This window comes from Scyliorhinus canicula, chromosome 18 (genome assembly GCF_902713615.1).
Source record: "Scyliorhinus canicula chromosome 18, sScyCan1.1, whole genome shotgun sequence".
NCBI classification, from domain to species: domain Eukaryota; kingdom Metazoa; phylum Chordata; class Chondrichthyes; order Carcharhiniformes; family Scyliorhinidae; genus Scyliorhinus; species Scyliorhinus canicula.
The window spans coordinates 42,895,643-42,910,274 of NC_052163.1; the positions used below are offsets into that span (position 1 = coordinate 42,895,643).

Sequence of the window (14,632 nt, forward strand, 5' to 3'; positions counted from 1 at the left end):
CTGCCTGTCTGCTAGCGCCCCACCAAATGAAGAATCGGTGGCCATAATGCGGTGAATTTTTCGATCGTAAAATGCCACCGTTCCCACACCGGCCTGAAAATCGGTAAATCCAGCTCCCTGTGTTTGCAGATATTTGGGTATGAGCAGACATGTCCAGATAACACTCTTTGAAAATGGACATTCATTTTCCTCATGCCTTTCTTCTCTCCCCTCTTGCAATCAGATTCATGCTTTGGAACTGGACCCTAATTTATTCCGTATTGGCCAGAGCAAAATCTTCTTTCGTGCTGGGGTTTTAGCCCACTTGGAGGAAGAACGGGACCTGAAGATCACGGATATCATCATCCTCTTCCAAGCTATCTGTCGTGGATACCTGGCTAGGAAGTAAGTACAAAAGTTGTATAGTTTTCCTTGCAGTTTTTCAGATGCAATACAATGGAATTTCTAAATAATAGGTGGACTTTACATAAGCTGCTTCCTCAGCATTGCCAGGAATTTACCTTTTCAAAAATGTAGAACTTTTTAGTACCTAATAAAGAATATTTATTTGACTATCACTCACACTACGCCCTTTTAACCATGCTGTCATGAATCAATCTTCCCTTTCAGTTAGGGAAAACCCTAAGCATAGTAAAACTTCTACTTGCGTAAAATGATCTGCTCATTTTCCCTGATGAATAACTTATTAGTGCGTCTAGCCCACTAAAACTTGATTGATGGTATTGGCTACAAGGCAAAGTGTACAAGGTCACAGAAGAAGAGTAAGGTTTGTTGCTAAAAATAACTTGGCCCTTGTGCAATTCAATACTACGGCTGAGCTCAGAGTGGGAGATTCTTTAAACTGTGAATTATATTCACTGCTATTTAAATTGAGCTACAGTCCACTGCAATAATGTCAGTTGTTTTCATCATGAGCAATGGCGTGCAGGTTTTATGAACTGATTGTTCGGCATCGTGCTTTGTTTTTCAAAATCTAGGTGCAAACTGATTTGAAACTTAGATCAGTCCCATTCTGCAGCTTTCTTAGGAAATAGAGGCTGGCCATTCGGCCCATCGAGCTTGCTACACTATTCAAACCAATCTTGACTGATCATCTACTCTTCGTGTGGTATGCATGTGGAATAGGTTTTATGGTAGTAGGACATGGATGGGGGATAGTAAATCTGAAAAATATATTGCCTTTAAGCTACTTTAAATTGCTCTAGGAATACAACCTTTTATTTCCATAAACACACAGCTAAAAGATATTGGCTCAGAGTTTGCAGGGAAAAATAACAACCCATTCATTGTGCATGGCATCAGTAAGGATTTTTTTAAATTGTGAAGAGCAGATATGCAATGAATTGAAAACTTTTGCATGATTTGTGTTTATCACTCTACCATCAGCTTTCCAAACTGAGCTCACCAATTTTCTCCTTAAACAAGCATTAAACTCCTCTGTTCACTCTGATCTTTTCTCTCTGCTTCCTGTTTGTTTCTTTATCCTTTAATTAAAGAGGATAGATTCCAGCAACGTGTGACACAAACTTTTCAAACTGATGGGTTGAAGTTTCATGATGTAACACTAGGTATACTGCCAGCTGTCTCACGCTTGGAAAATCTGGCCCATGCAGATCTTTATTCCTGAAGAATATATCTCCTCTTCCTGCCCCCGCTCCCGAAACATAGGTTCAACTCTATTGAGCACTCTAATATTTTATTAACTTTCATTCTTCTCTTTCTTTCCCTCCTGAAACATTGGTGTTCAGGTATAAGCAAACCTCAAGTTCGCGCTTCATCACATTCATTTGTGTACGTAGCTGTCTCTAGCAATGTCAACATTTATTACTCAACTCTAATTACCCTTGAGGAGGTGGTGAACTGTCGTCTTGCATCACTGCTCTCTATGTGGTGAAGGTACTGTTAAGGAGGGGAGAAGTTCCTGAATTCTGACCCATTTCTTGACCTACATTTCCTCCACACTAGTAGAGTGTGTTCCATCAAGCTTATGGGTTGTAGTCAATTAGAAGACTGACCAGGGCAAAGGTAAGTCACTTATCACAGAATTCCCAACTTCCTGACCTACTTTTGTAGCCACAGTGTTTATGTGGCTTGTTAAATTTAAGTTTGAAGTTAATTGAGGGAAGTTGGTGGTGGGTGCGGGCTTTGGTGATGGTCAGTCATCCCATTGAATGTTGAGGCTCGGTAAGTAGACTCTTGGTTTGGAGATGGGCATTGACCGGCACTTGTGTGGTACAAATTATCTGCCACTTAGATCAAGCTTGAAAGCTTGTCCAGGTTTTGCTGCATATGGGCATGAACTGCTTCGCTATTTGAAGAATTTGGAGTGAAAATTAACATGCAATCATCAATAAGTATCCTGCTTCTGACCTTTTGATGGTGGTCATGGAAGCAGCTGAAGATGGTTGCATCCAAGGACGCTACCCTGAGGAACTCTATCTATAATGCCCGTGGGCTGGGATAAGTGGCCTTTAACAACCACACCCATACACGTGTGTGTGCTGGGGTATGTCGCCAACCAGTGGATAGATTTCCCTGATTCCAAATGACTTCCAGTTTACTCGGACTGCTTGATGCTGCATTTGGTCGAATACTGCCTTATCAAGAACAGTCACTGTCGCTTCATATCTGGAGATCAGATCATTTTGTCCATGTTTGGACCAAGGCTGTAATAAGATCTGGGGCCAAATGCCCCTGACTGAACCCAAATTGAGAGTCGGTGAGTAGGTTATTGGTATGTTGGGTGTCTGATAGCACTGTCAACAAACACCCTCCATTGCTTTAATTCAAAGAACCTGGTAGAGCAGAAATTTGACGGATTGGGTTTGTGCTGCATTTTGTAGACAGGGCATACCTGAACAAATTTTAATTTTGTTTGGTAGATGCCCATGTTGCAATGTGCTGCATTAGCTTGACTAGAGATGTAGCTGGTTCTGGCGCATATACATATTCAGCACGAGTTGTCCGGATCCCTATGCGTTGCAGAATGCAGGTGCTTAACTGCTTCTGGAACTGATTTAGCTGAAAGCTGACTTTGTTGATAATGGGACTTCAAAAGGAGGCTGCAATGGATCGCTTTTGGCTGGAGATGGTTGCAAACACTTGAGCCTTTTCTTTGCAATAGCGATGGAGCCCAATCATCATTGAAGATGGGGATGCTCATGGAACCTCCTGTTCTCCCTGCGACTTCTGTGTTCTCCATCATTTAAACTGGGTGTGGCAGAACTGCAGAGCTTTGACCTGATCCCTTGATGGCTTGTGGAATCACTTGGCTTAGTCTAGCAAGTTGCTTCCTCTGTTCAGCATGCAGGTAATCCTTTCACCAGTTTGAGTATACCTGGCACTGCTTCTGACATATTGAGTCTGTACGCTTGCAATTAACCCTCAAAAGTAACTCGGTGAACTGTAGAATGATTGGGATACAAATGTTTTAAGACCCAGTAATAATATATATAACGTGGTATAAAAGAACATTCTTGGCTAAATGATTTCTAAATTGATGTCTCTATTTTGTTTCTCAGAGCTTTTTCGAGAAAACAACAGCAGTTGAGTGCTCTGAAGGTTCTGCAGAGGAACTGTGCTGCTTACCTGAAGCTCCGACATTGGCAGTGGTGGCGGCTCTTCACCAAGGTTGGACTTGTTTCCTTCCCATTGCATTTTCACTGAAAAGACCCAAAACCGAGTCGAAATTGGGAGGGTTTATTTTTACAAGATTGTTATGCAGATGTGTGGATGTTTGCAGTTCGCTAGACTTTTTTTCTGATTTTGTATTTCTTGACTACCATTTTTAAATCCATTCTGAATATCTGGCAAAGATAGTTTTTCCATTTTAAATGATGATTTTTGTTTTCCTTTGAAAAATAATAGAACCGTGGGCAGCACGGTAGCCTTGTGGATAGCACAATTGCTTCACAGCTCCAGGGTCCCAGGTTCAATTCCGGCTTGGGTCACTGTGTCGAGTCTGCACATCCTCCCCGTGTGTGCGTGGGTTTCCTCCGGGTGCTCCGGTTTCCTCCCACAGTCCAAAGATGTGCAGGTTAGGTGGATTGGCCATGATAAATTGCCCTTAGTGTCCAAAATTGCCCTTAGTGTTGGGTGGGGTTACTGGGTTATGGGGATACGGTGGAGGTGTTGACCTTGGGTAGGGTGCTCGTTCCAAGAGCTGGTGCAGACTCGATGGGCCGAATGGCCTCCTTCTGCACTGTAAATTCTATGATATCTATAACATTGGCAATGATTCTATGAAAGGAGATGCACGTGAGTGAGCCACCTTTTGCCATTTTTTCAAAATTCCCTTGCCTTTTTAGGTTAAACCATTGCTGCAGGTGACCCGTCAGGAGGAGGAGTTGCTATCTAAAGAGGATGAGCTGACTAAAGTGAAAGAGAAGCATGTAAAGGTAGAGGCGGACCTAACAGCTATGGCGAGAAAACATCAGCAGGTTCGTGGAGCCTTGAACTTTGATCTCTAATTTTCATGGCTAATGTTCGTAAGATGGAATATGATAGTTAGTTGCACATGAGTTTGTAACTCGATAGGTTCCGTAGGGAGATATTGAGGAAATGATTATGAAGTGGGAGGTGAAATGAAGTGTGTACATTAATGGGGATCAAAATGAATGATTGTACATGCTCATTTTCCCTTTTGTTTGGATTTAGACGAGCCACAGTGGCTTTATTTACATTCTCCCAATTCACGGCCAGTATAAAGCTGTTTGAGCACCTAGTTTTAGCCCCAATAATAATTAATGCTGATTAAGCATTAATGTTTTAAGAGCCATTTTGTTACAAATGCTGCCTGCAGCTGTGCCACATTTTCAATTTAAGTTGCCATTTTGGGTGGCACAGTGGTTGGCACTGATGTCTCACAGCGCCAGGAACCCAGGTTTGATTCCAACCTCGGGTGGCTGCATGGAGTTTACACTTTCTCCCCATGTCTGCGTGGGTTTCCTCCAGATGCTCTAGTTTCCTCCCAGAGTCCAAAGATGTGCAGGTTAGGTGGATTGGCCATTCTAGATTGCCCCTTAGTGTAACTGTTAGGTGGGGTTACGGGATAGGGCAGGGTGCTGGATAGTGTGCTCTTTCAGAGGGCCAGTGCAGGCTTGATGCGGCAAATGGCCTCCTACACTGTGAATTCCATGATTTTGTGACGCGATACGGGTTTTATTTTTTAACATATAATGGAGTGTGATGGAATGCCCTTGTGCAGATAGTTGAAGAGAAGAATATTCTGGCTGAGCAGCTCCAAGCTGAGACTGAGCTCTTCGCAGAAGCTGAGGAAATGCGAGCGCGCTTGGCCAATAAGAAGCAAGAGCTAGAAGAAATCTTGCACGATTTGGAAGCAAGAGTGGAGGAAGAGGAGGAAAGGAACCAGCAGATGCAGAATGAAAAGAAGAAAATGCAACAACACGTTCAGGTGCATGCATTGACGTGATAAAATGACAATTTGGGGACCGCGAGGTGCAGTGTTGGATGTTTCAGTGCTGGAATCTAGGTTCCTCTTGTCTGTGAGGCTGTATGTAATAATTATTCCAGTCCAACATGGAGACGTCTAATTATGACAGTAAAATGGTCATTGCCATGTAACCCATTGCCATGTTTCTAAGCTTTGAGGGGAAAGTTACTGAATTTTTATTCCCACTGAGTTTTCAAAATTAGATTAGCATGATTCAAATGGGAATTAACATTGTACCTTGAAGCTGTTTCGAGGTTGTCCTTGCTTGCTTTTCCCCCTTCGGATTCCCACCATCCAGTTTGTTTCTTCCTCCCTCCCCAGCCCCTACTTCTAATCTATCCATTAGAAATGTTTTCTAATGCCAAAATTCTTCATGAATATGTTCCTTCAGGGTAATTTTCAAACACATCCAATTCTGGAGGAATATCGATGAATGTAAAGACTTTAGACTGGGAATCCTAAACCAACATAGTGTTTGTTGCTAGCCTGTGGTCGAGGTTGAGTTACCAATTCTAATCTAGAACTCAAGTCAAGGACATGAACCTGTAATCATTAGTTGACTGGTGTTTCTACATTATTACCAGGATCTAGAAGAACAGCTTGATGAAGAGGAAGGAGCTCGACAGAAACTCCAACTTGAGAAAGTAACGGCTGAAGCTAAAATTAAGAAAATGGAAGAGGATGTCTTGCTGCTAGAGGACCAGAATTCAAAGTTGTCCAAAGTGAGTTGCAGTATATGATGTAGAGTTGCAAAATTGGGTGATGCAGTGGTTAGCACTGTTGCCTACGGCGCTGAGGACCTGGGTTCGATCCCAGCTCTGGGTCACTGTCTGTGTGGAGTTCTCCCAGTGTCTGCGTGGGTGTCACCCACACAACCCAAAGATGTGCAGATTAGGTGGATTAGCCACACTAAATTGCACCTTAATTTGAAAAAAAATAATTGGGTACTCTAAATTTTACAAAAAAGTATTGCAAAATTTTGTTTTCCAAAATTTGTAGCAGCTTCTAACAATCCATTGTAAGATTAACTGAAGAAAATGGTTCAAGATGATTCAATTCATGGACAATTAGGGATGGGCAAGAAACGCTGGCCTTGTGGTGACACCATGTCCCATGAATTTTTTTTTTAAAAGAAGAAAAAAGTTTTTTTTTTATTCATTCAGGAATATGGAAATCGCACTTGCAGAATTCGCTTCATTCAAAATATTGTTTTTCTAAAATAGGAAAAAAAACTGTTTGAAGACCGGATTTCTGAATTTACCTCTCATCTGGCGGAGGAGGAGGAAAAGGCAAAGAATTTGAGTAAAGTCAAAAACAAGCAGGAAATGATGATTACAGATTTAGAAGGTGAGGGGGCCTCGGTGGAAAATTGTCCCAGCGTGATGATAGAAGAAGCAAAATTTCACCGTTTTGAGTGGAACAGAATCGGTGCAGCTATGAACTTGAACAATTCATCCTAGGAATGTGCTAGACTTGAATTAGCTGCAGCTGATGATGTAGTACTTAAAAAGTAAACTTTTGAACTGTGATAACCAGAAATATAAACAGAAAATGCAGCCAAGTTAAATGCCTCACAAAGGAAAGGTATTAATATTTTCACTAAATCATCAGGACTGATTTTCAGCAATGTCGGTTTCCTCAAATGCAATTGGCAGTAGTGATTGAGCTGGGACTCGGAATATTAAATCAATCCTCCATGAGTTTCAGATGGAATTGGCTTGTAGGGCATAATGGTCTTCTGTTACTGTGAGCTATGTCTTTTATCCTTCAGTGATGCCTTTTAAATTTTCTCTCTTGTATTCCCGTTCTGTTGTAACGTTGTTGGATTATACTTGGCAATACAGTCCCTGGGATGATATTGAACCTTTTTTGCTTTGTGCAAATGGCCATATCTTCTGTGTGAATGTAGTTGGTTTATTTGACTGGGGCACCTTTCTCAAATATATATTTTTGTCCTCATGCAAGCGTTCAAACATGCCCCTTTCATCAAAGCTCATCATATAGTAGTCGGGATGAAAATTCTGCTTTCTTGTTTAGAATTTATTTTTCCCCCCTTGTTTCCCCCCCCCCCCCCCCCATATTAGATCATATTTGCGGAGACATGCCCTCTTATTTCTTGCGTCATTAAAGCAGCTTGTTATTTAGAAAGCTTAAGTTGCCCATCTTAAATGGGTCTTGTTTATAGCTTGCGCTTTGTCGATAGCAAGCGAGGTTTAAACTTAAATTATATATAGCTCACATTCTAGCAAGCGCAGGAGAATAGAATGGAAAATGTATGGATATTTTTTCCAGTCACTTATATTATTATCTCGCGCAGAACGTTTGAAGAAGGAAGAAAAAACTCGACAAGAGCTGGAAAAGTCGAAGAGGAAGTTGGATGGTGAGACAACTGATCTGCAAGATCAAATTGCTGAGCTCCAGCAGCAGATTGAAGAACTAAAGATTCAACTGGCAAAGAAGGAAGAGGAACTGCAAGCTGCACTTGCCAGGTCTGAGACCTTAAAGTCAATCTCCTACTGACAGGCCCCAGAATTGGACCACGAGTGAAGTGTAGCATAGATTTATCATACAAGCTGGCGACATGGTGACTCGGTGGTTAGCACTGCTGCATCACGGCTCTAAGGACCCAGGTTCAATCCCGTCTCCGGGTCACTGTCCGTGTGAAGTTGCATTCGAATTGTTGATTGTCACGTGTACCGAGGTACGGTGAAAACTTTTTCTGCCAGCAGCTCAAACAGACCATTAATTACAGGAAAAGAAAAAGAAAATGCATAATAGGGCAACACAAGGTATACAATGTAAATACATAGACACCGGTATCGGGTGAAACATACAGGAGTGTAGTATTAATCATGTCAGTCCATAAGCGGGTTGTTTAGGAGTCTGGTAACAGCGGGGAAGAAGCTGTTTTTGAATCTGAGAAACTGTTTTTGAATGAGTTTATAATGAAATGAATGAAAATCGCTTATTGTCACAAGTAGGCTTCAAATTAAGTTACTGTGAAAAGCCCCTAGTCACCACATTCCGGCGCCTGTTCAGGGAGGCTGTTACAGGAATCGAACCGTGCTGCTGGCCTGACTTGGTCTGCTTTCAAAGCCAGAGATTTAGCCCTGTGCTAAACAGCCCCAATTCTCCCAGTGTTTGCGTGGGGCTCACCTCCACAACCCAAAGATGTGCACGCTAGGTGAATTGGCCCCTCTAAAGTCCCCTTAATTGGAAAATATAATTGGGTACTCTAAATTTATATTTAAAAAAAAAAAAAGATTTACCAGAATGAAAGCTGGACCTTGAGCGTTAAATTAGGAGCAAAATGATACACAAGCTAGGCTACGGTCATATCTCCTGGGATTTAGAAGGCGAAGGGATAACTTGCAAGATATTAAATGAAACTGATGAAGTAGCTTAGTAGCTGAACTTACTTTGATGGTTGGAAAATCCTGGAAAAGGGGACATGGTCTAAAAGTTTGGCCTTTCAAGAGTGAAGTTAGGGAATACTTATTGCTACTTTCACGCAAAGTGATAGATGTTTGGAGCTCTCTTCCACAAGCAGCAGTTAGTGATCTAAGATGGGTGGATTTTTGTTAGCCAGATATATTAGAACATAGAACATACAATGCAGAAGGAGGCCATTCGGCCCATTGAGTCTGCACTGACCCACTTAAGCCCTTACTTCCACCCTATTCCCGTAAGCCAATAACCCCTCCTAACCTTTTTTGGACACTTGAGGACAATTTAGCATGGCCAATCCACTTGACCTGCATGTCTTTAGACTGTGGGAGGAAACCGGAGCACCCAGAGGAAACCCCCACAGACACTGGGAGAACGTGCAGACTCCGCACAGACAGTGACCCAGCAGGAATCCAACCTAGGATCCTGGCGTTGTGAAGCCACAGTGCTAAGCACTTGTGCTATCATGCTGCCCTATTGCAGGATATGCAGAAAAAAATAAGTCACCGGTCAGTTCTGTATAGGTTGAAGGGGCTGGCCATCTCCTGATTTGGTGTTCCTATAAAGGCACCACCAGATGTCTTTTTCAAGTTTCCATTGCAGTGTTTTTAAATAATGCTTTTTATTTTTAACTGCAAATGAGGATATAATCCATAGATTGAAAATGTCCTGCTCAACTTTGCCTCTCATGTCTAATGACTGAGTTCGTATGATAGTTGTGGCTGGGAATTAAACTCTGCCAATTTGTGTATCTTTGGTGTGTGGACAGTTCAAGAACTAATGAAGTTGTGATTGGAGAACTTTGGGTGGCATGGAGGGGGAAAGGGAAGGTAAAGCTGGCAACACAACTGCCAAGATCAATATCCTCCCACAAATGTTTACCATATAGCCAATTGCTTTCCCAAAGATCAAGTTTGTTTGTAGCATCTTAGAGACATACAATACTAAAGAGGCCCTTTGTCCCATTGTGTCTGCGCTCGAGCACCATCTATTTTGATCCAGTTTTCAAGCACTTGATCCATAGCCTTGTGTGCTGTGGCGTTCCAAGTGCTCATCTAAATGTTTCTTCAATGTTAAGTGTTCCTGCCTCTACCACCCTTTCAGGCAGTGGATTTCTGATTCTGACCACCCTCTGTGGAAAAAGCTTTTCCTCAAATCCCCTCTAAATCTCTTGCTCCTTATAAATCCATCTCCCCCCCCCCCCCCCGTTATTGACTTCTCTACTAAGGGAAAAAGCTCCTACCCATCTACCCTATCTGTCCTTCAAAACTTTGTACACCTTGATCAGGTCCACTCTCTGCCTTCTTTGCTGTCAGGAAAACAATCTCGGCCTCTCTTCATAGCTGTAAATCCATAATTCCAAATGCTGTAATAAAATGAAATCATCCCGAACGTTACAACACTGAATTTACAACTTCAAAATTGATGTGTTTTCTTTGTGTGGAGCGGTATTGCAAAAATTCTCTGAACGATAGTTGTGCTTGTTGCTTTAATAAATTCTTATTCACTTCTGCATTTTAGAGAGGTAGCAAAGAGTCTGTGCAGACTATTTCATCTAATGTTAGAATTTACTAGTCTTTAAAATAATGTTCACTCAACGTTTTCATATTTTGGTCAGTTTTGCCAGAATCCGGTTTGTCCAGTGAATCATTTTGTTTTTAAACTGTGATCCTCCGCTACATGATTATCAAGCCTCCAATACAATATTGTCAATTCTGTTGAAATGGTGGCTTGCAAATGGCAGTACTTGAGCTTGACCTGGAATATTTACTCTTGTGAACTCTGGTGTAATCATGGGCTCACAAATCAATGCTGTGTTTGGTGCTTACTTACAGAGGAGATGATGAAGGTGTTCAGAAGAATAATGCTCTAAAGCTAATCCGTGAGCTGCAGGTCCAGATTTCTGAGTTGCAGGAAGATCTGGAATCCGAGAAGGGCGCCCGCAACAAAGCTGACAAGCAGAAGAGAGATCTGAGTGAAGAGCTGGAGGCTTTGAAAACCGAACTAGAGGATACTTTGGATACCACAGCAGCCCAACAGGAACTGAGGTGAAGACTTTTATTTAACTTGAAAGTGGCTGACTTGAAGCTTGGTTAGTTGTGCAAAATTTGATTTATGCCATGTCTTGTGAAATGGCTTATTTTTACTATCAGACTTGTTCCAGTCTCAGCAGTTACTTAAAAATACTTGTAAACTTCGAACAGACTGTTTTACAGATGGACCTTTAAACAATAGTTTACTTTAGAATTGAAATTTGTGAATGAAATGCATGCAAGATGTCAAGAACTCAAATGCATTTAGCAAAATGTAACCGGTATATTACACTAGAAAACAATTTCCTCTTGGAACATGCCATCAGCTGTTCAATAATATACGCAGTGCAAAGAGAGATGAAATTTAAACATGCATGTATTTAAAAACTCCTAAATTTAAGTACAGTGCAGGAACGGGAAAGTTACAGAAGTTAATAGGTAAGTTCTTCTAATCGCTGTTACTTGTGCTGTACATGAGGATAGATTTTTTGAATACTGACCAGTCAGTGACACTGAATCCTGACTTAATACTAAAGTGTTTTAGAAAGTATTAGACAATCTGCACTGGTGACAGGAAGGACCTTGAATCATACTCCTTGTTTTTGCATAAAACCATTAATTATTTAGTGTGATATTCAAAAAATATTAACCTCATACCTTTTATTGACTGAATTGGAATAGCTGTCAGCCGAGTCTTGCATATGGGCGGCACGGTGGCACAGCGGTTAGCTCTGCTGCCTCACAGCTCCAGTGCCCCAGGTTCGATTCCTGGCTTGGGTCATTGTGCAAACTACATTCTCCCTGTGTCTGCGTGGGTTTCCTCAGGGTGCTCCGGTTTCCTTCCACTGTTCAAAGATGTGCAGTTAAGGTGGATTGGCCATGCTAAATTGCCCCTTAGTGTCCAAAATATTAGGTGGTGTTACTGGGTTACGGGATAGGGTGGAGGCATGGGCTTCAGTGGGGTGCTCTTTCCAAGGGCTGGTGTATACACGATGGGCTGAATGGCTTCCTTCTGCACTGTAAATTCTATGACTTCTATGAAATGCTGTTATGCCATAACATTTTGTAATTATGTGATGTGATCAAGCAGATTTTTCTTTATTTTGACTAATTATTTTGGCTAATTAAGTCTGGCCAAATGGAAATCGCTGTATTATTATAATTATTATTATGCAATGACATGGGAATTATCACAGCTAATTCTGATAACCTTTAAACCTGGAACCTTCACTTTTATGCGAGCCCAGCTTAACATTAGATTTTGACTTGGGGAGTGATGAAATTAAAATGAAATGAGATTAAATGAAAATTGCTTATTATCACAAGTAGGCTTCAAATGAAGTCACTGTGAAAAGCCCCTAGTCGCCACATTCCGGCGCCTGTCCAGGGAGGCTGGTACGGGAACTGAACCGCGCTGCTGGCCTGCCTTGGTCTGCTTTAAAAGCCAGCTATTTAGCCCTGTGCTAAACCAGCCCCTGATGGTTATGTGCTTTGAAATAGCTAACTTTGAGTAAAGGCAGTCGATATGTCAGGATGTGGAGATGCTGGGGTGGGCACAGTAAGAAGCCCTACAACACCAGGTTAAAGTCCAACAGGTTTGTTTGGAATCACTAGCTTTCGGAGCACAGCTCCTTCATCAGGTGAGTAATATTTCAGGAATAATGGAATCACTGAAATGCCCTCCTTGAAATTCATTACAGGAACAAACGCGAGCAGGAGGTAGCTGAGCTGAAGAAGGCTATTGAAGAAGAGAGCAAGGCCCATGAGGTTCAGATCCAGGATATCCGCCAGAGACATAGCACTGCCCTGGAGGAGGTCGCCGAGCAACTCGAACAAGCCAAGAGGGTCAGTAGCAGGAGACTTTTTCGTTCAAAAAATTGCTTTTTGAATTTGAATCCTGCAGCATTGAAACAAGCCAGTTGACCCATTTAAACAAAGATGATTTTTGCACAGTCCGTGCATGCAACTAAACATTTGGCTTGCATTAAAACTGGCAGCAGTTCGAGATGAGAGAAAAACAGCGATTATTAAATTTGCAAAGTGTTTCCATATCAGTCACTAATTGTGCCAATAATTTTAAAACCACTTCAGGCTGAGGAAAAGTATGGCATAAAATGGTTTTGGGAGGTGCCCAGTATTACTTCTGCATAAACCTATTCTTTCCTGCAGTGAGTTGCATCATTTAACCTTAGCCATTAATAGTTCCTGTAAACACTTAAAAACCTGAGTGCATATTCACACGAGTAGTCAAGTATGATTTTTTAAAAAATATATAATATACCCATTCTGCACCTTGTAAACAGCACAAAGCCAACCTGGAGAAGAGCAAACAGAGTTTGGAAAATGATAACAAAGAATTGGCCAGTGAGGTGAAGAGCTTGCAGCACACTAAGTCTGAATCTGAGCATAAAAGGAAGAAGCTTGAATCTCACCTACAGGAGTTTCAGGTCAAGTTTGCAGAAAGTGAAAAGGCAAAGTCTGAGCTTGCTGATAAAACTCACAAGCTTCAGGTAAGAGAAAAGTAGCTTTTTTAAACGTTACTCGTTTGTCCTTGTTCATCTACAACGATGAGAGATTATTTTCTGCACTTGGAGCATGTTAGGTTCATGTTATCTAGAACCACAAGTAGTTATCTGTACATTCAATAGAAGCCCTTGTGAAAGGGTTTGCTTGCGATTTTTACTTTTGATTAACTCTGGTACTTGAATATTAATAGTTTTGGGAGGCGTTGGTGCAGTGGTATTGTCACCTGGGCTAGTAATCCAGAGACTCTGGTAATGCACTGGGGCCCCAGATTCGAATATGCAGTTCTATATCGGTAAATATCTGGGATTAAAAGCCTAATGATCACCACAAAACTGATGCTGATTGTTGAAAAAGCCGACCTGATGTCCTTTAGAGAATGAAGTCTGGCCTACATGTGACTCCAGATCCACTGCAATGTGGTTGACTCTTCAATGCTGCCTTGGAAAGGCCACTTAGTTCAAGGGTAAATAGGGATGGGCAATAAATGCTGGCCCAGCCAGTGATCTCCACTCCCCGTGAATGAATAAAAAAAAATTAATGACTGCAAAACTGAATTTTCAGTTGGCCGTTTTGCATCAAGTTGCGAGACCTTTTTTACTGGTGCTCTAGCACATGGGCGCTATGCTAAAAATGATAGGCATATTTGACCGACAGAAGGACGTTCAACAAAGAAAAACAATCCAAAGCATTTATGAATTTTGGAGAATGACTGATCATTTATTAATTTTAGTTCATCTCTGACAATCTTGATTAGTTATAGAAGATACTAAAGAAATGCAATTGCTCTTGGAAATAGAAAACTTCCATCTGTTTTACTGTTTTGGGGTGGGGGGAGGGACATTGAAACTCAAGATAGCAGTAATAAGTACCTATTGACTATTCATCAGTATTGACATGCCTTTAACCTTGTTTAAAATATAGAAGGATTGAATAGATTTACATCTTAAAGATCTGGAGCGGGATTCTCCCCTACCCGGCGGGGCGGGGAGTCCCGGCGTAGCGGAGTGGCGCCAACCACTCGGGCGTCGGGCCTCCCCGAAGGTGCGGAATTCTCCGCACCTTTAGGGGCCAAGCCCTCACATTGAGGGGCTAGGCCCGCGCCGGAGCAGTTGGCACCACGCCGACTGTCGCCAAAACCGGCAACAATGGCCTTTGACGCCCGGCGCTGGGGCTG

At 41.9% G+C, this 14,632-nt stretch overlaps 1 protein-coding gene across 9 annotated transcripts in view; it reads left to right on the forward strand.

Moving 5' to 3' along the window:
- LOC119953638 (myosin-10) overlaps positions 1-14,632 on the forward strand; it is a 178,866-nt gene that overhangs the window by 137,637 nt on the left and 26,597 nt on the right. For all 9 annotated transcript variants that reach the window (XM_038778104.1, XM_038778106.1, XM_038778108.1 and 6 more), the window contains 10 exons: positions 224-384; positions 3,522-3,630; positions 4,308-4,439; positions 5,207-5,413; positions 6,037-6,174; positions 6,676-6,799; positions 7,770-7,941; positions 10,735-10,947; positions 12,633-12,777; positions 13,236-13,442. In XM_038778104.1, coding sequence (XP_038634032.1) covers positions 224-384; positions 3,522-3,630; positions 4,308-4,439; positions 5,207-5,413; positions 6,037-6,174; positions 6,676-6,799; positions 7,770-7,941; positions 10,735-10,947; positions 12,633-12,777; positions 13,236-13,442 — 1,608 coding nt within the window. The remainder of the gene's footprint in view (positions 1-223; positions 385-3,521; positions 3,631-4,307; positions 4,440-5,206; positions 5,414-6,036; positions 6,175-6,675; positions 6,800-7,769; positions 7,942-10,734; positions 10,948-12,632; positions 12,778-13,235; positions 13,443-14,632) is intronic.